Source organism: Notechis scutatus, chromosome 1 (assembly GCF_049901735.1).
Source record: "Notechis scutatus isolate UNSWTSFEM ecotype Mainland chromosome 1, rNotScu1.2, whole genome shotgun sequence".
In the NCBI taxonomy this organism is placed as follows: domain Eukaryota; kingdom Metazoa; phylum Chordata; class Lepidosauria; order Squamata; family Elapidae; genus Notechis; species Notechis scutatus.
Genome location: NC_142009.1, coordinates 323,157,505 through 323,176,807, shown reverse-complemented (window position 1 = coordinate 323,176,807; position 19,303 = coordinate 323,157,505). Strand labels below are relative to the sequence as shown.

General features: G+C 42.6%; 1 protein-coding gene and 1 long non-coding RNA gene across 6 annotated transcripts in view; one reads left to right on the top strand and one right to left on the bottom strand.

Annotated features, from left to right (window-relative positions):
• Nucleotides 1-19,303, top strand: part of MAST3 (microtubule associated serine/threonine kinase 3) — an 80,266-nt gene that overhangs the window by 12,934 nt on the left and 48,029 nt on the right. For 2 of the 4 annotated variants that reach the window (XM_026670932.2, XM_026670931.2), the window contains exons 1-2: nt 889-1,016; nt 3,497-3,574. The exons of 1 other annotated variant lie outside the window; for it this stretch is intronic. In XM_026670932.2, coding sequence (XP_026526717.2) covers nt 967-1,016; nt 3,497-3,574 — 128 coding nt within the window. In that variant the 5' untranslated portion in view covers nt 889-966. Of the gene's footprint in view, nt 1-876; nt 1,017-3,496; nt 3,575-19,303 lie in introns of those variants that run through there. One more of the 4 variants, XM_087952533.1, reaches the window with a different exon arrangement.
• On the bottom strand, nt 1,000-18,762 carry LOC148133508 (uncharacterized). Of its 2 annotated transcripts, none has more exons than XR_015746924.1 (3): nt 18,601-18,762; nt 1,590-1,648; nt 1,000-1,331 (listed from the first exon to the last, which is right to left on the bottom strand). It is a non-coding gene; the product is annotated as an uncharacterized LOC148133508 (long non-coding RNA). The 2 variants fall into 2 exon arrangements; XR_015746925.1 differs by lacking the exon at nt 18,601-18,762 and adding an exon at nt 12,684-12,736.

The window sequence follows — 19,303 nt, the reverse complement described above, 5'->3', positions numbered from 1 at the left end:
GCTGGTTATCATCATCATTTATTTGAGCTCTGCTGTGATTTTCTACCTAAAAAAGGTTCAAGGCAGTTGAGATTAGCACTCAGTCTCTTCCCTGCTGCAGGTAGTCCTCGACTTACAACAGTTCATTTAGTGACTGTTCAAAGTTACAACAACACTGAATAAAGTGACTTATGACCGTTTTTCACACTTACGACTGTTGCAGCATCCCCACTGTCACCTGATCCAAATTCAGATACTCAGCAACCGACTCATATTTCTGCCGGTTGGAGTGTCTCAGGGTCACATGATCCCCCTTTTGCGACCTTCTGACAAGCAAAGTCGAAACCAGATTCACTTAAAACAGCCACGTTGCTAACTTAACCACTGCAGCGATTCCCTTAACAACGGTGGCAAGAAAGGTCGTAAAACGGGGCAGAACTCACTGAACAGCGGAAATGTGGGGGGGGGTTCAGTTGCGGTCGTAAGCGGAGGACTAGCTGTATGGTACCAAACCCTGGAAAAAGCATAAAAAGAGCCGGTGCCTCAACTCCTTTCTTAGCATTCCTCCAAAAAGGGTCAGCATTTCTGGTCAGCTAGAAATGACCACCAGCTGTGGAAATTTGGTATCAAAACAAAACAAAACATACCCCGGGAAAGAAGTGTAACATGCTGCTAACCTTCCTTTCCCCCACCCCAACCTCCTGCCCCAGAGTCTGTTTCACCCCCTTTTAAAGTCGGGGTGCTGGTGGGTGGGGGGGAGAGCGGGTTGCGCGCGCGCGCGCGCGGAGGGCTCTTCCGCCGTCCCCCCCTTCCCCTCCGAGGGCCGCGGGGGAGGAGTGGCAGGTGGGCGGGCGGCGGGGGAAGCCGGCGAGCAGCCTCGCCTCCTTTCCTGCGGCTGGTTCCCTCTCACTCGCTGCCCAACCGGGTTGGCGGGCAGAGAGGCGAGAGGGGCGCACATACACCGTCGGGGCGGCGGCGGCAACAACCATGCAGGCGCGCCGGGCCAAGCTGAAGATTCCCTCGCTGACCTTGGTGGAGTAAGTGAGGAGGGGCTGTGGAGTGTGGGGGGGAGAGCGGTGGCGGGGAGGGAGTGGAGAGGGGAATCTGAGACGAAGGCAGCGGGGTTGGGTATTTTGGGGGGGGGGAACCGGAGGGATCGAAGCACCCGGGACAGGCGAAGGGAGACAAAGCTGCGCGTGGGTGGGTGGAGGGCGAATGAGGGTGGGCGCTTCCCCCCTTCCTCTAGGGATTCCTTTCTTCCCCGCGCGCTCCCTCCTTCGGTCCAGGGGTCTCCAATGACGCATGTTTCGGTTGCCAGGGAACCAGGTTGGAAGGCAGGGGGCGGGTTGTTCCTAAAAAGAAGCGAAGAAGAGGTTCACCTTCCTTCTCCATCGTTTCCATCCCCTCGGAAAACTGAGGTGCCCTCAGCCTCACTTCTCCCCAGCATCCCTATTCACCCATTCTTTGCCTCCTCTCCTCCCCCCCACCCTCACCCCAATAACACATAGTTTTAACAGCAGCTGCTTGAGAGTTAGAAATGAAGCAGGTGCAGACCTGCCAGATTCCTCTCCCTCCTATCTCCATCCTGGGGGAGGTAGGAAAGACTCTACCTGTTGGACTTCCGCTTGCTGGTCTACCTTTTGAAGTGTCCACCTGCCCAGTTGAGGAGCTGAAAGAGGAAATGTTAAAATCTTGCAAGGTTAGGGCTTGGTAGGCATTCCTAATTTAAACAGCAAGAGTAGCTATGTATCAGGAATCAGGATTTTTTTTTTTTTAGCAGCCTCATCAATACCTGGGCTGCGACACCTTCTGTTGTGATCCTTTCCTCACAAATTTTACTTGATCACAAAGAGCCAGTGGCTTCTTGCTGTTGTGGTAATCTTTGGATTTCCATAGTTTCAGAATCACACAGCTCTGGTCTTAGGATCGCCCAGCTGAAAGGGACCTCTGAGATCATCTAGATTTTAGTCTAAACCTGCCCAGGGCAGAAATTCTGACATCATCCCTGAGAAATCACTCGAAAACCTCCAGTAACAGAGCCCCCACAACTCCAGAAGGCAGGATGATTCACCGCCCAATAACTGTCATTCCTCCTTATTTCAAGTGGGGATCCACTGTTTGGATCTAGTGTAAAGCTTCTGGCAAAGATTCTTATCCTGCCTTCAGGAGCTGTGGACACCTTCCCTTGACAGCCATATATTCATATATTTCATGTCTCCCCTTCTTGAGGCTAAACCCACCCTATGGATTCAACTTTCAAAGAATTAAGAGAGCTGGGTATGTTTAGCCTCAAATCTTTTTGTGATGGGATTTAATAAGAGGGGTGAAGGAATTCAACACAGCATCATTTCAGGCTGAATAAATAAAATTGAGAACAGGGTTCAAATTGTAAAGCTTGGCAAAGGGTAACCCAATTTCCCTACTAGTTGGGAATGCCCTAGCATCTTTCAAGGCAGATCCTTAAGAAAGAATAGATGGCTGAATTTAAAGAGCCAGTTTGGTGTAGTGGTTAAAGCATTGGGCCAGAAACTGGGTCACCATGACTGTCTAGTCATGATTCTTAGTCATCCAGGTCATGGTGGTCCCAAAGGTGCTTTTTTCAAGAAGCAACTTGACTTTCTGGTTTTTCTTCTCATCCAAGAAGATTCTTCAGCTCTGAGTATCTTGTATGAGAAGCGAAACGTCTTCAAAGAAAAATCAGAAAGTCCAGTTGCCTTTTGAAAAAAGCACCTTTGGGACATGACCTGGATGACTGAGAATCTCCATAGACAGCCATAGTCTCCCAGTTTCTGGCCCGATGCCTTAACCACTACACCAAATTGTCTGTCTGTGTTCAGCATTATATTCTTTCTTAAGGATCTGCCTTGAAAGATGCTAGTGCATTCCCAACTAGTAGGGAAATTGGGTTACCCTTTGCCAAGCTTAAAAAAAAAAAAGCACCTTTGGGAGACCATTAGTTCTAATCCCACCTTAGGCACAAACCCAGCTGAATGACACCCTGGGCCAGTCATTTTCTCTCAACCCTAGGAAAGAGACAATAGCAAACTTCTGAAAAAAAACGTGCCAAGAAAACTACAGGGAAACTTATCCAGGTAATCTCCAAGAACTGGAGATGAATATGGTCAGCTACAGATCCTTTTCTGGCTAGTCTTACCCAGACTAGTATAGCTTCTGAATAATGTCAGCTAGTCCAGGAAAAAGGAAAGCTGATCTGCCAGGTCCCCTTCCTTGTGCTCCTTAATGCGAAATATTGTCTTCAAGAGTGGTAGGAAGATCATTAGAACTTGAAGGAAGGATGAAGCAGATGCTATAAGTGGATTATAGAAATGGGAGATGACACCACCTTGTCCACTGCTCAACCTGCTCGGGGCTGGCCTTGTTGCTTAGAGCTTGAGAAGGAATTGGGGGTGGGGGAGACACCAAAAGGGCCCTGCCCCTGTCAGAGGAGGGTCACTGCTAGGAGACCTCTTCACATTATTCACCCACCCTTCCTTTGGTTGCCTCTCTTCCTTTGCAGCTTGTCACCCGGTAGCCAGAGCCCGACCCTTCTCAGCCCCTGCAGTCCTTGTAGCCCTTTGACTCTGCATCCCTGGAGGTAAGAGAGGTGGTGCTTGTGGAGGTGGGAAGTGGCCTCTGACCCTTTGGAGTCTCGGAAGAAACCTTCATTGGGAGAGGTAAATGGTGGAACCCGTTTCCCCCAGAGCCACCTGCATGTACATTGGGCTCGCCTGAGAGGCACATTCTGTTGCTGCTCTCACGTTCATGGCCAAGTTCTCCTCTGGTTGCATTGCTGAAAAGATTAATGAATAACATTGCTGCATAGCATTATCTCTGACGTTTGAGGAGTGGGGGCTGTTGGCAAGCAGCAGAAACAGCAGGGAAAGGTGATGGGGCAACAGCAGTGGGAGGGGAAAGGGAAACATTGTTTACTGAGCTGTTGGACTAGGGTTGTTGTGTTAATTAAGGCATGATCTGATTCTGCCCGTTCAGCTGTTTTTATCTTTATGAACTTAAAAATGCATTCTGGATTGGGTTTGTTCCTTATTTCCTGCCTAAGAAATACATTTTTCCCCATCTCATTTTAATTAAGCAACAGGGTTATGCTTTGTATGATGGGTAGCAGGAAATGAGATTTCTCTTTGACAGCCTGAACTAGAAAGAAAGCAAACTCTTGCAAAATGAAGGTCTCTATTGCGTTTGTTTTTTTGTGTGTTCTCTGCAAACGTTACTTAGCTCATCACTGAAATGTCTTCAGGAAAACAATCAGGCTCAGAGCATATGAAGAACCCAAAAGTTTAATCCATAGCTACATATATTTTCTGCAATTGGAAGTTTTCTACAAAAAGTAGCAGGGGCTACTCTGAATCTGTTATGGGCAGCCTGACCACTGTTCTCTTACAAGAGTGTTTAAGCTATTTCGCTTTTTCTGAGTACAGAGTTGGTTTCCTTTGGGAAGAAGGCAGCAGAATATTTTGAAATATATTTGCATGTATTTAGAAATATATAGATTAATCATAGGCATATGTATACAGATAAAATACACAAATCCACATTAGATTTCCAGAGAGGCAAACAACCTCCCCAAATGCTTTTTATCTACTGAATTTTAAAAATGCTAGCTACATTTTATTGTTCTTTCTATATACAGAAATCTGCATCTCCTTCCTCTTAATGGTCTAGGTTGTAAGGCCTGGATTAATAGGGGAACTTACCAAATTTGCAGATGATACTAAGCTGGCAGGAATAGCTAACACCCAAGAAGATAGGCTCAAGATCCAGATGGATCTTGACAGACTAGAACACTGGGCCATATTTAACAAAATGAAATTCAATGTAGAGAAAAGTAAACTCCTATACTTAGATGAGAAAAATCAAAAGTACACATATAGACTGGGTGAAACCAGGCTCAATAGCAGTAACTGTGAGAGGGATCTTGGAATCTTAGTGGACAACCAGCTAAATATAAGCCAGCAGTGTGCAACAGCAGTCAAAAAAGCAAATGCAATCCTAAATTGCATTAACAGAGGGATACAATCAAGATGAAGTGAGATACTAATACGACCCTATAAAGCCTTAGTAAGACCACACCTACTGCATCCAGCTTTGGTCACCACATTATAAAAAATGTGGTGAGACTGTAGAAAAAGTACAGAGAAGAGCAACCAGGATGATTAGGGGACTGGAGACTAAAACATATGAATAACGGTTACAGGAACTGGGCATGGCTAGTCTAGTGAAGAGAAGGACCAGGAGAGACACGATAGCAGTGTTCTAATATTTGAGGGGCTGCCACAGGGAGGAAGGGGTCAAGCTATTTTCTAAAGCGCCTGTAGGCCAGACAAGGAATAATGGATGGAAACTGACGGAGAGATTTAACCTGGAAATAAGGAGAAACTTTCTGACAGTGAGAACAATCAACTAATGGAACAGCTTGCCCTCAGAAGTTGTGGGAGCATCATCACTTGAGACTTTGAAGAAGAGATTGGACTGCCATTTGTCAGAAATGGTGTAGGGTCTCCTGCTTGGGCAGGGGGTTGGACTAGATGATCTACCAGGTCCTTTCCAACTCTGATTTTCTGTTATCTGTAATAGAGTGAATTTACTTTTGTTTACTCTCCACACATATTGGTCATAACAGTTGTGGGTTATTTGGTCAAGTTAATGTGATCAATTATCTCTGTAATATTATGAATAATGATGGAGGCATTGCATTGGGGAACCATGAAATGTTTGCCAATGGGGACGGAAATCTGTTTTTTTTCCTGTGACATTTTAGTTAGTTATAACAGGAAGAGGAAGTCTTTATCTTGTTATTTTTGTAGAAACGGCACAGTGCTATTGATAGGTTCACTAAAATCCTTTTATTTTGGATTTTGGGATTACTCAATAACAATCTGGAGGAAAAGTGAGGGGAAAGGGCTTAAATACATTTGGAAGCTCTAAATAATAGGTGTATCAATCATTGCTCTGACTTACTCATTGACCAGACAACACTGAAAGCTGGGAGCAGATGGTTTCTCACCAAATAATTGGACAAAAGACTACCTGTCATTTCCCTGCTAACTTATAATTGATAAGAGATAATGATTTATTGTTTGTTTTTTAAATATGAAAGCTAGCGTAATTATCTATTAATTTGCAAAGGCAATTTCTGCTTGCCTCCCTCACTGTTTGCTTACACAGGTTGTTCATTAAAATGTATTTTATATTGATTGTGGAATTTAGCTGTTCCAGATATAGAATTACATGAGCACAGAATTTTGATATGAGGAATGGGACAATGAATAATTTCCATTTAATTCTTTGGCAATATATTCTTATATTTTGTTTTGTAGAATATACTTGTTTTATATTTTATTTATAGATCATGGAGGTACTTCATGAAAATCTTCTTTTCAAGGAAATTGTTTCTTTGTTACAAATGTATTTATTAGAGAGCCAGATGAGTGCAGTGGTTAATGTAGTGGGCTAGAAACTAGGAGACCATGAGTTCTAGTCCTAATTTAGGCACAAAGCCTAAATTAGCAGCCATTCACTGTTAGCCCTACAAGACTTGTTTCGAAAAATGTTGCCAAAAAAACCTGCAAGGACTTGTTCATGTAATCCATAAAAGTGAGGACTGACTTAAAGGCACAGAGAAAAACAATTACTGATTAATAATACTGTACCCGCAGGGGTCCCCAACTTTTCTGGGTTAGCAAACTAGTGGAGGTGGTGGGTGGCAGCAGTGTCTGGGGGGGGAGAGGTTGGTTTCATGTGCATGCTTTCACCAATGCATGTGCACCTACCACTTCCACAGCCGAGTTCTAATAGCAATAGCAGCAATAGCACTTAGACTTACATACCGCTTTATAGTGCTTCCCAGCCGTCTCTAAGCGGTTTTACAGAGTCAGTATATTGCCCCCAACAATTTGGGTCCTCATTTTACCCACTTTGGAAGGATGGAAGGCTGAGTCAATCTTGAGCCTGGTAGGATTTGAACTGCCAAATTGCAGGCAGCCAATAGTTAGCAGAAGTGGCCTGTAGTACAGCACTCTAACCACTGCGCCACCGAGGCTCTTTACAGGCTGCAGCCCGGCACCACGCTGTGGATAAGGGGTTGGAGACCTCCGATGTACTGCATCGATTGCTCAGAGTTTAAGACACTGGGCTTGTCAGCTTGAAAAGTTGACAGGCCAGGTTCGAGACCCGAGCGCCATGCAATGGGGCGAGCTCCCATCCTCCCCGCAGCTCCTGCTAACCTAGCAGTTTGAAAGCGTGCAACACAAGTAGATAAATAGGTTTCATTTCAGAGGGAAGATAACAGTGTTCCATGATGTCATCCTGGCCACATGACAGCAGAAATATCTTCGGAGAGCATTGATTCAGTGGCCTTGAAACGGAGATGAGTGCCGTCCCCTATAGTCATCAAAAACTAGTGGAGTAAAATCCACAGGGATTCCTTTACCTTTACTGTATCAATTACTACAGAACATAAATAGCATAAAACATTAGGTTCCCTTATTGCAGATGAATTTGAATTCTGAACATGGACTGAACTCCAGAAAGATTTGCTTGAATGATTTCCTTGTCCCAAACATCCCGAGTGGTAGATGCGATGTGGACTCATGAGCTAGGGCAGGAGTCTCAAACTGGCGGCCCAAAGGCCGGGTGCTTCACGCGTAGGCCATGCCCACCCAGCTCCACGAAGGGAGAAAATGTTCCAGTATGTCACATGACAGCAATGTAATGCCACAAGTTTGACACCCGTGAGCTAGGGGGTTATTTTGCAGTTTTGTCTGATGTGGATTCTTTTAGACAGATTCCTGCACACACACTTTTTGCAGGATTTTAGAAGAGACTGCTTAGACCTTGATCTTTTCCCAACAGTTGTCCCTGTGTGAACCTGCCTGCCTCATATTATTTAATGACCCTATAAAGTGTAGATCAAAATAAGGGAGTCCATCTGATACCTAGGTTCTAGGAACCTAGGTGTGCTCCTGAGCAGATCTGAGGAGGTATGGTCAGCTATGGTCAGAAACTCCAGGGCCCTTGTTATCTCTATGGAGCCCTTTCAAGTGAAAAGGAGATCTCTAAGGAAAGGTATTTTCAGTAAACTGAACATCCAGAACTGTGCTTCTGGCCACTGAACACCTGCAAGAAATTCTAGGTTCTTCCATGTACATCTAACATGCCTCTATAGCCCTACAATCTCAGAACTTGCATAAGAGTTTTGGAAAATAGAGCCGACTCCTATCAACTCTTTTGGAGGAGAAAAAGCAAAGATATTTTTGCACCACAGTGTTTCCTCTGAAGATTTACAGCAGGCAGCTTCCCATTAGAATTTCCACTTCATCCTATATCCTGTCTGCCTCTCTCTGATAACCAAGGGAGGATGGCAACTTGCCACCATCATGCCCCTCCCGCACCATTTTTTCAAATTGCCCTGAAGAACTGCCTTGTCCAACAGTATCTGATTGAACTTTCCCCCTTTTATTGTCTTTGCTGCAAAAAGAAAATGTGTAGGAGAAGAATAAAAGTGGGGGAGAAGTGCTGGCATTAATTTTTGGAATGGAACATTGGCTCACTCCATGAACATAATATTGGCAACACTAGCATGATGGTGTCAATCTATAGGTGAAACTCGAAAAATTAGAATATCGTTCAAAAGTTCATTTATTTCAGTAATGCAACTTAAAAGGTGAAACTAATATATGAGATAGACTCATTACATGCAAAGCAAGATAGTTCAAGCCGTGATGTGTCATAATTGAGATGATTATGGCTTACAGCTCATGAAAACCCCAAATCCACAATCTCAGAAAATTAGAATATTGTGAAAAGGTTCAACAGTCTAGGCTCAAAGTGTCCCACTCTAATCAGCTAATTAAGTCATAACACCTGCAAAGGGTTCTTGAGATTTTAAATGGTCTCTCAGTCTGGTTCAGTAGGAATCACAATCATGGGAAAGACTGCTGACCTGATAGTTGTGCAGAAAACCATCATTGACACCCTCCATAAGGAGGGAAAGCCTCAAAAGGTAATTGCAAAAGAAGTTGGTTGTTCCCAAAGTGCTGTATCAAAGCACATTAATAGAAAGTTATGTGGAAGGGGAAAGGGTGGAAGAAAAAGGTGCACAAGCAGCAGGGATGACCGCAGCCTGGAGAGGATTGTCAGGATAAGGCCATTCAAAAGTGTTGGGGACTTTCACAAGGAGTGGACTGAGGCTGGAGTCAGTGCATCAAGAGCTACCACACACAGACGGATCCTGGACATGGGCTTCAAATGTCGTATTTCTCTGGTCAAGCCGCTCATGAACAACAAACGTCAGAAGCGTCTTACTTGGGCTAAAGAAAAACAGACCTGGTCTGTTGCTCAGTGGTTCAAAGTCCTCTTTTCTGATGAGAGCAACTTTTGCATCTCATTTTGGAAACCAAGGACCCAGATCTGGAGAAAGAATGGAGAGGCACACACTGCAAGATGCTTGAAGTCCAGTGTGAAGTTTCTACAGTCTGTGTTGATTTGGGGAGCCATGTCATCTGCTGGTGTTGGTCCACTGTGCTTCATTGTCCAGGGTCAACGCAGCTGTCTACCAGGAGATTTTGGAGCACTTCATGTTTCCTTCTGCAGACGAGCTTTATGGGGATGCTGACTTCATTTTCCAGCAGGACTTGGCACCTGCCCACACTGCCAAAAGCAAAAAAGCAAAACCTGGTTCAATGACCATGGGATTACTGTGTTGATTGGCCAGCAAACTCGCCTGACCTGAACCCCATAGAGAATCTATGGGGCATTGCCAAGAGAAAGATGAGAGACATGAGACCAAACAATGCAGAAGAGCTGAAGGCCGCTATTGAAGCATCCTGGTCTTCCATAACACCTCAGCAGTGCCACAGGCTGATAGCTTCCTTGCCACGCCGCATTGAGGCAGTAATTGCTGCAAAAGGGGCCCAAACCAAGTACTGAGTACATATGCATGCTTATACTTTTCAGAGGTCCGATGTACAATCTTTGTTTTATTAATTGCATGTAATATTCTAATTTTCTGAGATTGTGGATTTGGGGTCTTCATGAGCTGTAAGCCATAATCATCACAATTATGACAAATCACGGCTTGAACTATCTTGCTTTGCATGTAATGAGTCTATCTCATATATTAGTTTCACCTTTTAAGTTGCATTACTGAAATAAATGAACTTTTGAATGATATTCTAATTTTCTGAGTTTCACCTGTAAGTGTTGTTGTTGGCCCCGGGGAAATGCCTTCTCATCTATAGCAGAAAGGTAATTGCAGAGGGAGCTCTGCCATTCTGCAGGGAGGGACCAACTCTCTGATAAAAAGATTCCCCAAATTTCCACTACTTAAATTGAGCAAATAGAAAAATATGGGATTGTTGATTTGTGAATTGTGATACAAATTGTCCCGTGGGCTATACTTCCAGGTACTGAGAAAGAAAGCAGAGAGTTAATCAACAGCAGGCAAATGCAGTATTTTTCAACCTCAATAACTTTAAGCTGCATGGACTTCAACGCCCAGAATTCCACAGCCAGTATGATCTAGTATAGGAGTCTCCAAACTTGGCAACTTTTAAGACTTGTGGACTGACTGAGGAATTCTGGGAGTTGAAGGCCACAAGTCTTGTTGCAAAATTTAGCGACCCCTGATCTAGTGGTTTTTCACAATAGCATGTTTCCATCCAAGCTTAAGTCCTGTACTCTAGAAGTTCAGATTTAGGAAGGCTGACCCATGGATCCCTCCCTTGCTAGAATGGAATGGAATAAAAACAATGTATTTGCATGAATATTAAGGGGGGTGGGAAATCAGATGGCAAGCCGTGATACATATAAAGCAGAAAGCAATAAATCTTTTCAGATCTGCCTGCCTCTACTTGATCATGCTTGACCCCATCAACCCTATATGGGAATTAGAATTCAACTAATTTTCCGTAATATTCAGGCAGTATGATATCTAGTCATTAATAGAAATGAGGTGCCATACTTCTGGAGGGTGCAGATTCAAAGAAAAAAAGGTAAAGGTTTCCCTGTCACTTGTGTCCAACTCTAAGGCAATGGAGTCATCTCTGTTCTTGACCGAGGGAGCGAACATTGTCCAAAGACATTTTCTGTGGTCATGTGGCCAACATAGCTATATACCAAAGGTGCACTGAACGTTGTTACCGTTCCACTGAAGTGGTACCTATTAATCTACTCCAGTGGTGGGATTCAAATTTTTTTACTACCAGTTCTGTGGATGTGGCTTGGTGGGTGTGGCAGGGGAAGGATACTGTAAAATCCCCATTTCCACCCCACTCCTGGGGGAAGATTACTGCAAAATCTCCATTCCCTCCCCACCCCACTAACCTGCTTTCCAGCTCCATTCTCCTGTGCAGGGCAACAAAAGAAGACCCAGCCGATCAGCTGGGACTCGGGAGGCAGAGAGTAGATGGAGGCAGGGTTAGTCAGAGGTGGTATTCTGAACTACTCAAAATTTCCACTACCGGTTCTCCAGAACTGGTCAGAACCTGCTGAATACCACCTCTGATCTACTCGCATTTGCATGCTTTCAAACTGCTAGCTGGGCAGAAGTTGGGGCAAGTAATGGGAGCTCACTCCATTATGTGTATCTCGGGTTTCGAACCTGGACTGTCAGGTCTGACAAGCTCAGGGTATTTAACTCCTGAGCCATGGTGTCCCCTAAATGTATTGTAGCTCTTGCTCATCACTATAAAGAGTGAAAACATTTCTTATGTAGGCAGTGTTTCAGTATAATTGCTGAGAACCACAATTCGCCCTCCTTCCTGTATCAAACATTTCACTAGATGCATTAGCTGACTTGCATTTCTGACATCTTCATGGATTTGTTTATAAAAGATTTGTGAATTCACCGTAATTTAATTTTGGCGAGTGCCTTATCATGTAATGCCATAGAAGGTAGCAGGACCTATTTAATCTTTGCTATTTCAACCAAACTAAACACAGTCTAGCCTGATTAATAACTGGATGAAAGATCACAAGAAAATCACAGAACTGTTGGGTAATCTAGGAAGTTGAAAATATGTTCTGAAGAAAGAAATTTCAGACCACAGTTCTGTTGTTGCTAAGGAAGCTATAAAGCTATGTGCTCGTGTGGTCAGAAGCTGTTAATGCTAGATATTTTCTTAACCTTTATTATAATGAAACATTGTCCATAAGCATATAAAAACAGCAGTAAAGATCCAAAATATACAAGTACAATGTAGCCATCCAGAATCCAGCATATACTGTAATGTATTAAAAGATTAAAAGCATGCCTAATGTGTTTGAAAGCTTACTGCGCTTTCATGCTTTTCTACTTCTTATTGTGGTGGTCCAAGCACTGTAGAGAAAAGATGAAGGAGAATATTTGGTTTAATAAATAAATAAATAAATAAGTGGATGGACGGACAGGTGGATGATGAATGGATGGATAGCAGTGATGATGATAATGATTATGATGTTAGAGAAAATGCCTGGGAAAATTTAGAAAGTCCTCTATCTGGAGCCAAAAGGAAAAGGAGTTCCATAGATAAGCTGGTGGAGCTGAAAATGTTTTCTCTCTGAATCAATATTTGTCAACCTTGGCAATTTTAATACGTGCGGCCTTCAATTCCCAGAATTCCCAGTCAGATTGCCAATTCTGGGACTTTTGAAGTCCATGCATCTTAAAGTTGTCAAGTTGACAAACACTGCTCTGAACAGCCACCCACCTTAATTCTGATGAGGGAAGTTGGCTTCATTCTATTAACGCAAGACGTTCCCCATGGATCCAAGCAATTTTTTTCCCAGTGCCCTGTTTTCCAAAGAGAGGCAATAAGCATAAAGATTGCAGGTATGGAATCTAGGGGCTGTTCATATATTTCAACATGAATGCAACAAATCTCATTTGCACTGTTGTTCACCAGCAATTGAAGAAGTAACTTTAGTTTTGTAAGATACTTTTTTAGGGGTGCTTTCCAGTCAGTATTGATCCCTGTTGACTACCTGTACACAACTTTGCAGCTTTCTTGGCAAGATTTTGGAAGTGATTTACCATTGCCTTGTTCTTAGTCTTAGAGAGAGTAACGTTAGCACAAGGACACCCAGCTGGTTTTGGGCCTAAGGTGGGACTAAAACTTACAGTCTCCTGGTTTCTAATCTGGTAACTCAACTGCCAGAGTCCAGACCAAACTGTTAGAGCAGCAGCCCCCAACTTTTTGGGTGCCAGGGACCAGTTCCATGGAGAGAGGTTTTTCCACTGACCGGAAGTGCGTGGTTTCACATACTGCCTGCATTCCATGTGTGTGCAGATGGGGACTCATTCTTTTGCATGGCCCAGTTTCTGGGGCACCTGGATGGTACTGGTCTGTGGCCCAGGGGTTGAGGACATTAGACAATTTGTAAAAGCAGGATTATCAACCACTGAGCTGCTTTGAAGTTTTGGTCCCACTATTTTTTCAGTATGGAAAAGTTGCTTGCTGAAATCTTGAACAGTGATGGCAGTTACATTGTGTTTCAATGGGCCAAGGATCTCAGTTGTTATAAGGCACCATGCAGTGTTCCAGTGGGGTGAAGCCCATCAACACATTCTAGGCTTATGAACTCAGTATAAGCTCTGTGTTCATCAGCAATCTACCTCCGAATATCAGTTCAAGACAAGAGACTTTCAAAACCTGCTTGTTGCCTTCTTGGAAGTACCCACTAGGGAACTAAATGCGGAACTACATAGATCTATATAACAGAATAGCAGAACAACAGAGTTGGAAGGGACCTTGGAGGTCTTCTAGTCCAACCCCCTGGTCAGGCAGGAAACCCTATACTATTTCAAACAAATGGTTATCCAATCTCTTCTTTAAAAACTTCAGTGTTTTTGAAGGCAAAATTCTATTGAGTCTAATCCAGTTGTTCTTTTATTCATCCTTGTTTTCTTCTCTATTGAGAAGCACGTTGAATATTTGGAGGTAGAGACAAACTATAAGGCAGCTGTGCATTATTTATGCCCTATTTCCTCATATCATAAAAGCCTTGGCTGTCCATTGCAGGAAACTTTTAAAGGGGATGAATCCACCTTGATCTAATCCAGTGGCACCTCCTTTTTTTTTATATGAGGTGGAAAGTGATAGAACGCCAAAGCTTTCCATTCCCTCTACCTTTTAGCCAGCTTGATAAGGAGCTAAGTTATTTTTAAAAGTGCTAGTAAAATGCCATGGAATGGGAGGCCCTAAGATCATCTGCAGTATGTTGCCATATCCTAGTAATATATACAGTACAATCGATGAGCAACAAAATTTCTCTGAGTGTCTGTTACACTGTGAATAAGCCTATTTTGCCTGTTATTTCTCCGAGATGGAAAATAGTGTTCACTTTGTAAAAAAAACAGAGAATTTTTTCAGTATAGCTGTTAAGAGAAAATCATGTTGATACTCCTGTAAATCATATTACCAAACTGTGAAGTCAGTGCAAGAATTAACAAGATAGCAATCCTTATCTCTTTCCAACCTCTCAGTTATTTGTCTGTCCGTCCATCCATCCATCCATCCATCCATCCATCCATGGAATAGAACAATTGAATAAAACAACATAAAATCCATATTAAAAGACACATATTATAAAAATCAATATACAAGCTTTCGGCAGTTGGTTGTGGCAGTGCAAACTGACTGTCCTGTAGTGCTTTGAAATAATTCTGAAAAAATACTTTGAAGTACCTGAAGTGCAACTGTAGCCTCTGTCTCTTAACTCTTTAAAGCAGCTGCCTCCTTTCCTAGAATTGCTTGTCCATCTCTGCAATTGCCATGTGTTCTCAGGAAAAGAAATATCAGCTTTACAATCCCAGACAGGTATTGTGCTTGTGCTCCAAAATACTTTTTTGAAATTGAATCTAGACATTATATAACCCTAAAATACAGCGCTTAGAGAAGAGTGATTGCCAGATCTTTTTGTAAGAAGCAGTTTGGTTGAGTGCCGGCACACATACTTCTGAGAGAAAGCATCAAAGGACAAAATGCCTGAGACAACTATCTTGCTGTTTTTAATCAGGAAATCAGAGCAAACCATTCCCACTTGGTTATGTTTGTCTTCCTTGAAATAATGGTGGTGCCAAACTTCTCAAATAAAGCCAAATCATGTTGTATCCAAGTTCAAACCACAAGAAGGAAATGACAGCAAATGCATTACATTCCAAGTGGGTTTACATATCATCCTGCCAAGTCATAATTTGGTTTATTTGCTTCTGGCTTAATGCATTGTGTGAACCCAGCTGTTGTGGTTTACAAATGCCTCAGACCCTCTTTTCCAATTCCTTATTTGTACTCTGTTGACTACAGTTGCCAAAAAAACAGCAGCGTGGTTTCCCAACCATTTTCAGGCTGGAAAATATATCAAAATTGTACTCTAACCCTGCAAGTTTGTTTGACATACTTAAATCAACAATGAAAAAATTCTTGCCCCCTCTAGAGGGGAATAAACTAGAAAGATTGGCTCCATCCCTGTATGGAAAATTTTAATCTATCTACTTGGCTTCAATATTCAACATTTATCGTTCTCGCATTCAAATGATCTACAGATACTCCTCAACCTACGTCCGTAATTGGGACCAGAATTTCTGTTGCTAGGCAAGGCAGTGGTTAAATGAGCCATGAGCAATTTTATGGCCTTTTTTTGCCATGACTCAAGCGAGTCAACGCAGTTGTTAATTGAATCATACATTCATTAAGTGAATCTCATTTCCCCCATTGAGTTTGCTTATTGGAAGCCAGCTGGGTAGGTCACAAATGATGATCATATGACTCAGGGACATGTGTTGGTGTTGTAAATACATACTGGTTGCCTGAATTTTGATCATGTGACCAAAAGGTTGCTGCAATAGTAGTAAATCATGTTTTTTTTAGTGCCATTGTAATTTCAAATGATTATTAAATGAATGATTGTTAAGTTGAGGACTACCTGCATTAAGAATAGTCCTTGGCCCCAGGAAGGTTGCATGCCCCTTTTCATGTTCAATGAACCTAGTCAATTGTAATTCGATTTAAAAAAAAACCATGGCTTAGCACTTTGTATAGTTTGTCAACTTTCATTCCCATCCCCCGCAAAAGAAGGAAAACTAAACCAGGTGTGGGAGATGACAAGGCTAAACCCGAGGGATGGGTCAAACATGTCATCAGTCATGAGTCCCTTCGCACCCACAAGAGATCTAAGTCCAGTCCACCCTGAATTCCTTTGACTCATCTACCACCAATTTGCTTGGACCTATTTAGTAGCTCAGATTCTTTTAGAGAGCTTAAACTTGCAATAAGTCTTCATACCCATTTGAATTGCCTGGATCTTCTGATTTCCCTGGAGCTTAACACCAGCTTTGTGATCCTCACAAAATGTAAAGCAGCTGATCTAAGGTTCAAGTCATGCTCAGATCAGCTCTTTGCTATTATACATACATACAATCAAATATATATAACTTGCCCATCTCACTGAAGGTGTGGTGTGATGGCTCACTGAAGGGGTGGTGTGGTGTACAACAAACAGTAAAACCACATATAAAACTATATAAAAATCACATTAACTGTAAGTATTATATAAATAGAGTTAGATCCGAAAAGGAAGACAGGAACAAATGATTTATATTAGTAGTTTAAGAGATTATAGAAGCCCACTATCTTTGATTTCTTCTTTGGCTTATGTCAGTGTGGAGTGTTGACGTTTTCATACAAAAAAGTGAATAAAAAGCCAGCTTGTTCTTAGCCACCAAATCCACCAACTAGTAACTAAGGAAAGAAATCCAACTGGAAGCCGCTTGCTGAAGACCCTCCCGAGACTGCTGTGGAGGTTTCATCAGCCTTGGCCAGGAAATGAAGACTGACATTTTACAAAAGTAAAGAGATGATTCAATTCCAGTTTGGTAGTGTATCGTTTTTCTCAAACCAACCTGATCTATTATGCAGCAGCTATGAAGAGGATAGCAACTGCTTGGGCTGCAGACTGTGTAATGCTGTTGTTCTAAAGCAGGGGTTTCCAACCTTGGCAACTTTAAGACTTGTGGACTTTGCTGGCTGAGGAATTCTGGGAGTTGACAAGTCTTTTTCCACAAGTCTTAAAAGTTGCCATGGTTGGAGGCCTCTGTTTTAAAGGCAACCTCATTGCTGTGAACAAGAGAGAGAGCAAGAGGAAGTCCACTGGGTGACACATGATTTCCTGCAGGGAGGATATTGGTCCGTGTGTGCTGTGCATTGTCGTCCCCAGACCAGGCAGACAGCCACTGCTCTGGAGAGACAGCCTTCACTCACTTCTGCCTGACTGTTTGCTATCTCTTTTGGCCCTCTGCCACTGTGTGTGTTGCCCTTGGCTGCTGACCGACCCTCAAGCTGAGGGGGTTAAAGCTTCGCCTGTCTGGTGGCTGTTGCACACAGAGATGGAGGCAGGATGTTTGTGAAGAGAGGCTGGCCTGGATTCAGATTGGATCCATCCAAGCTGAAATTCCATTCCTCCATTCTATGGTGTAAGTTTCTGGAGCACATTAGTCTCTTAAATTTTAGCAGATGCCATTGGCACACTGAAGTTTAAAGCTTGACTTCTTTTCTTCTCTCTTCAAAGCCCTGGAAGTCTAAATTTTCCCATCTTAACAAAACCAGAATGGCTATGGGTTTGTCTTCTGTTTTTGCTGATGTAGTTTCTTGCAGGTAGTCCTTGACTGAAGACTCTCATGGAGCCTGGAATTTCCATGACAGTCACAAATTGAGACACTCATGTAATCAGATCCAATTTTACCCCCTTTTTTTGCAGTTGCCCTTAAGCAAACACCAGTTGTTAAGTGAATGCAGTGGTTGTTAAGTGAATGTCATAGTCATTAAGCAAATCAATATATTTCAAGCGAAAAAGACAGAAATTGGCAAAAAAAGTATCGTGAATCGCAGTTACTTGACTGTAAAATGCTACAACTGGCCGTAAAGGTAAGTTGCCAAGTCCCCAAAATGTGGTCATGTGACTACAGGGGTGTGTGCAGCTGTCAGAACTCTGGAACTGGGTTGCAAGTAGCTTTGGGGGGGGGGTCCATTGCAACATTGAATGGTCCTTAAGTGACCAGTCATAAGTTGAGGAAAACCAGGCTTACTGTCCATTATTTGGTTCTTCAGTGTCTTTATTAGTCAATTTTAGCCTTGAATTGGATTGACAGCGGAACGAGGTCAGACACAACATAACTGCACACAATTTTCAATTACAAGCACATGATGCAATCACGGTGTTGGCTTAAATAGCTTTAAAAGGAATTGGATCAATAATCAAGAAAGGAGATATCTATTTGTGGCTGTTAGAAATGATGAATAATTGGAATATCCTAGTTCAAAGTATGTCTGTCTGACAAATAATAAAGGAAGGCTTTTGGGCTTTTAAAAGCCTCCATCTATTCAGTGCAATAAAAATAATTTTGGATTAGCATATCTGATGGGTTTATGCAAGAAAGCGCATGTTATTCTCCCTTATTCTGTGTCAATAGCCTTTTTGTCAGATGCTAAGGTTGGTATGGAATTTAGGAACCAAGCGCATTTAAAAATGTTTTCAGACAGCTGTAAATAAACACCTGATTGATGAACCTGATACTACCACCACTTAATCTAATCATGTCTACTTCTGCAAGAATATTGAGGTGGAACCTACCTTTTACCATATTGAGGATTTTCATTGTTGGGTCAAATTTCTTCAGGACTGTCTTAAATAGGTGGTGATGATTCAGATTACTAAAGCTTGCAGTACTGATGAGATGATCAGACATGTTCAAACCAGTTCAAAATGAGCAGAGGGCTACATCAACTCTTAAAGGTAAAAAAAAATATATAACGGTTGCAATGGTTCTAGTTTGGATCTTAGATAACAGAAGATAGAGATTAAATAACACATGGTCTGGAATATGGGATTAATTAAACATTTTTTGCCTAGATTTCGTAATATGAAGGTCATCCACTCAATTGAATGATAGATTTGGGACTCCTAAAAGGATCGATTTCTTCGCACAAAATAGAATTAAACTGTAGAACCCTCTGCCATACTGCCAAAGGGTATCAATTTAAATGACTAGACAAATTAATCCAGCAGGTTGGTCTGTATGGCCATTAGTTTTGATAGCTGCTTCTTGGCAAGCTGCATTCTTTGAATACCAACTGCCAGGGAGCAACAGTGGGAGAGGGGCTGTTACAGCTGGCTGGCCTTTAGGTGACCCCAAATGCTGGAGGCCCAAGGCTCATCACAGGACATTTTGTGTGTTTCAGTGCCCAGGGACCCTTGAATTTAAAGTTTAGTTTAGCTGCAAAGCATGCTACGGGAGTTCAGGCCATTCACATTCCAGCCTTGTGTGGAGCGTCCA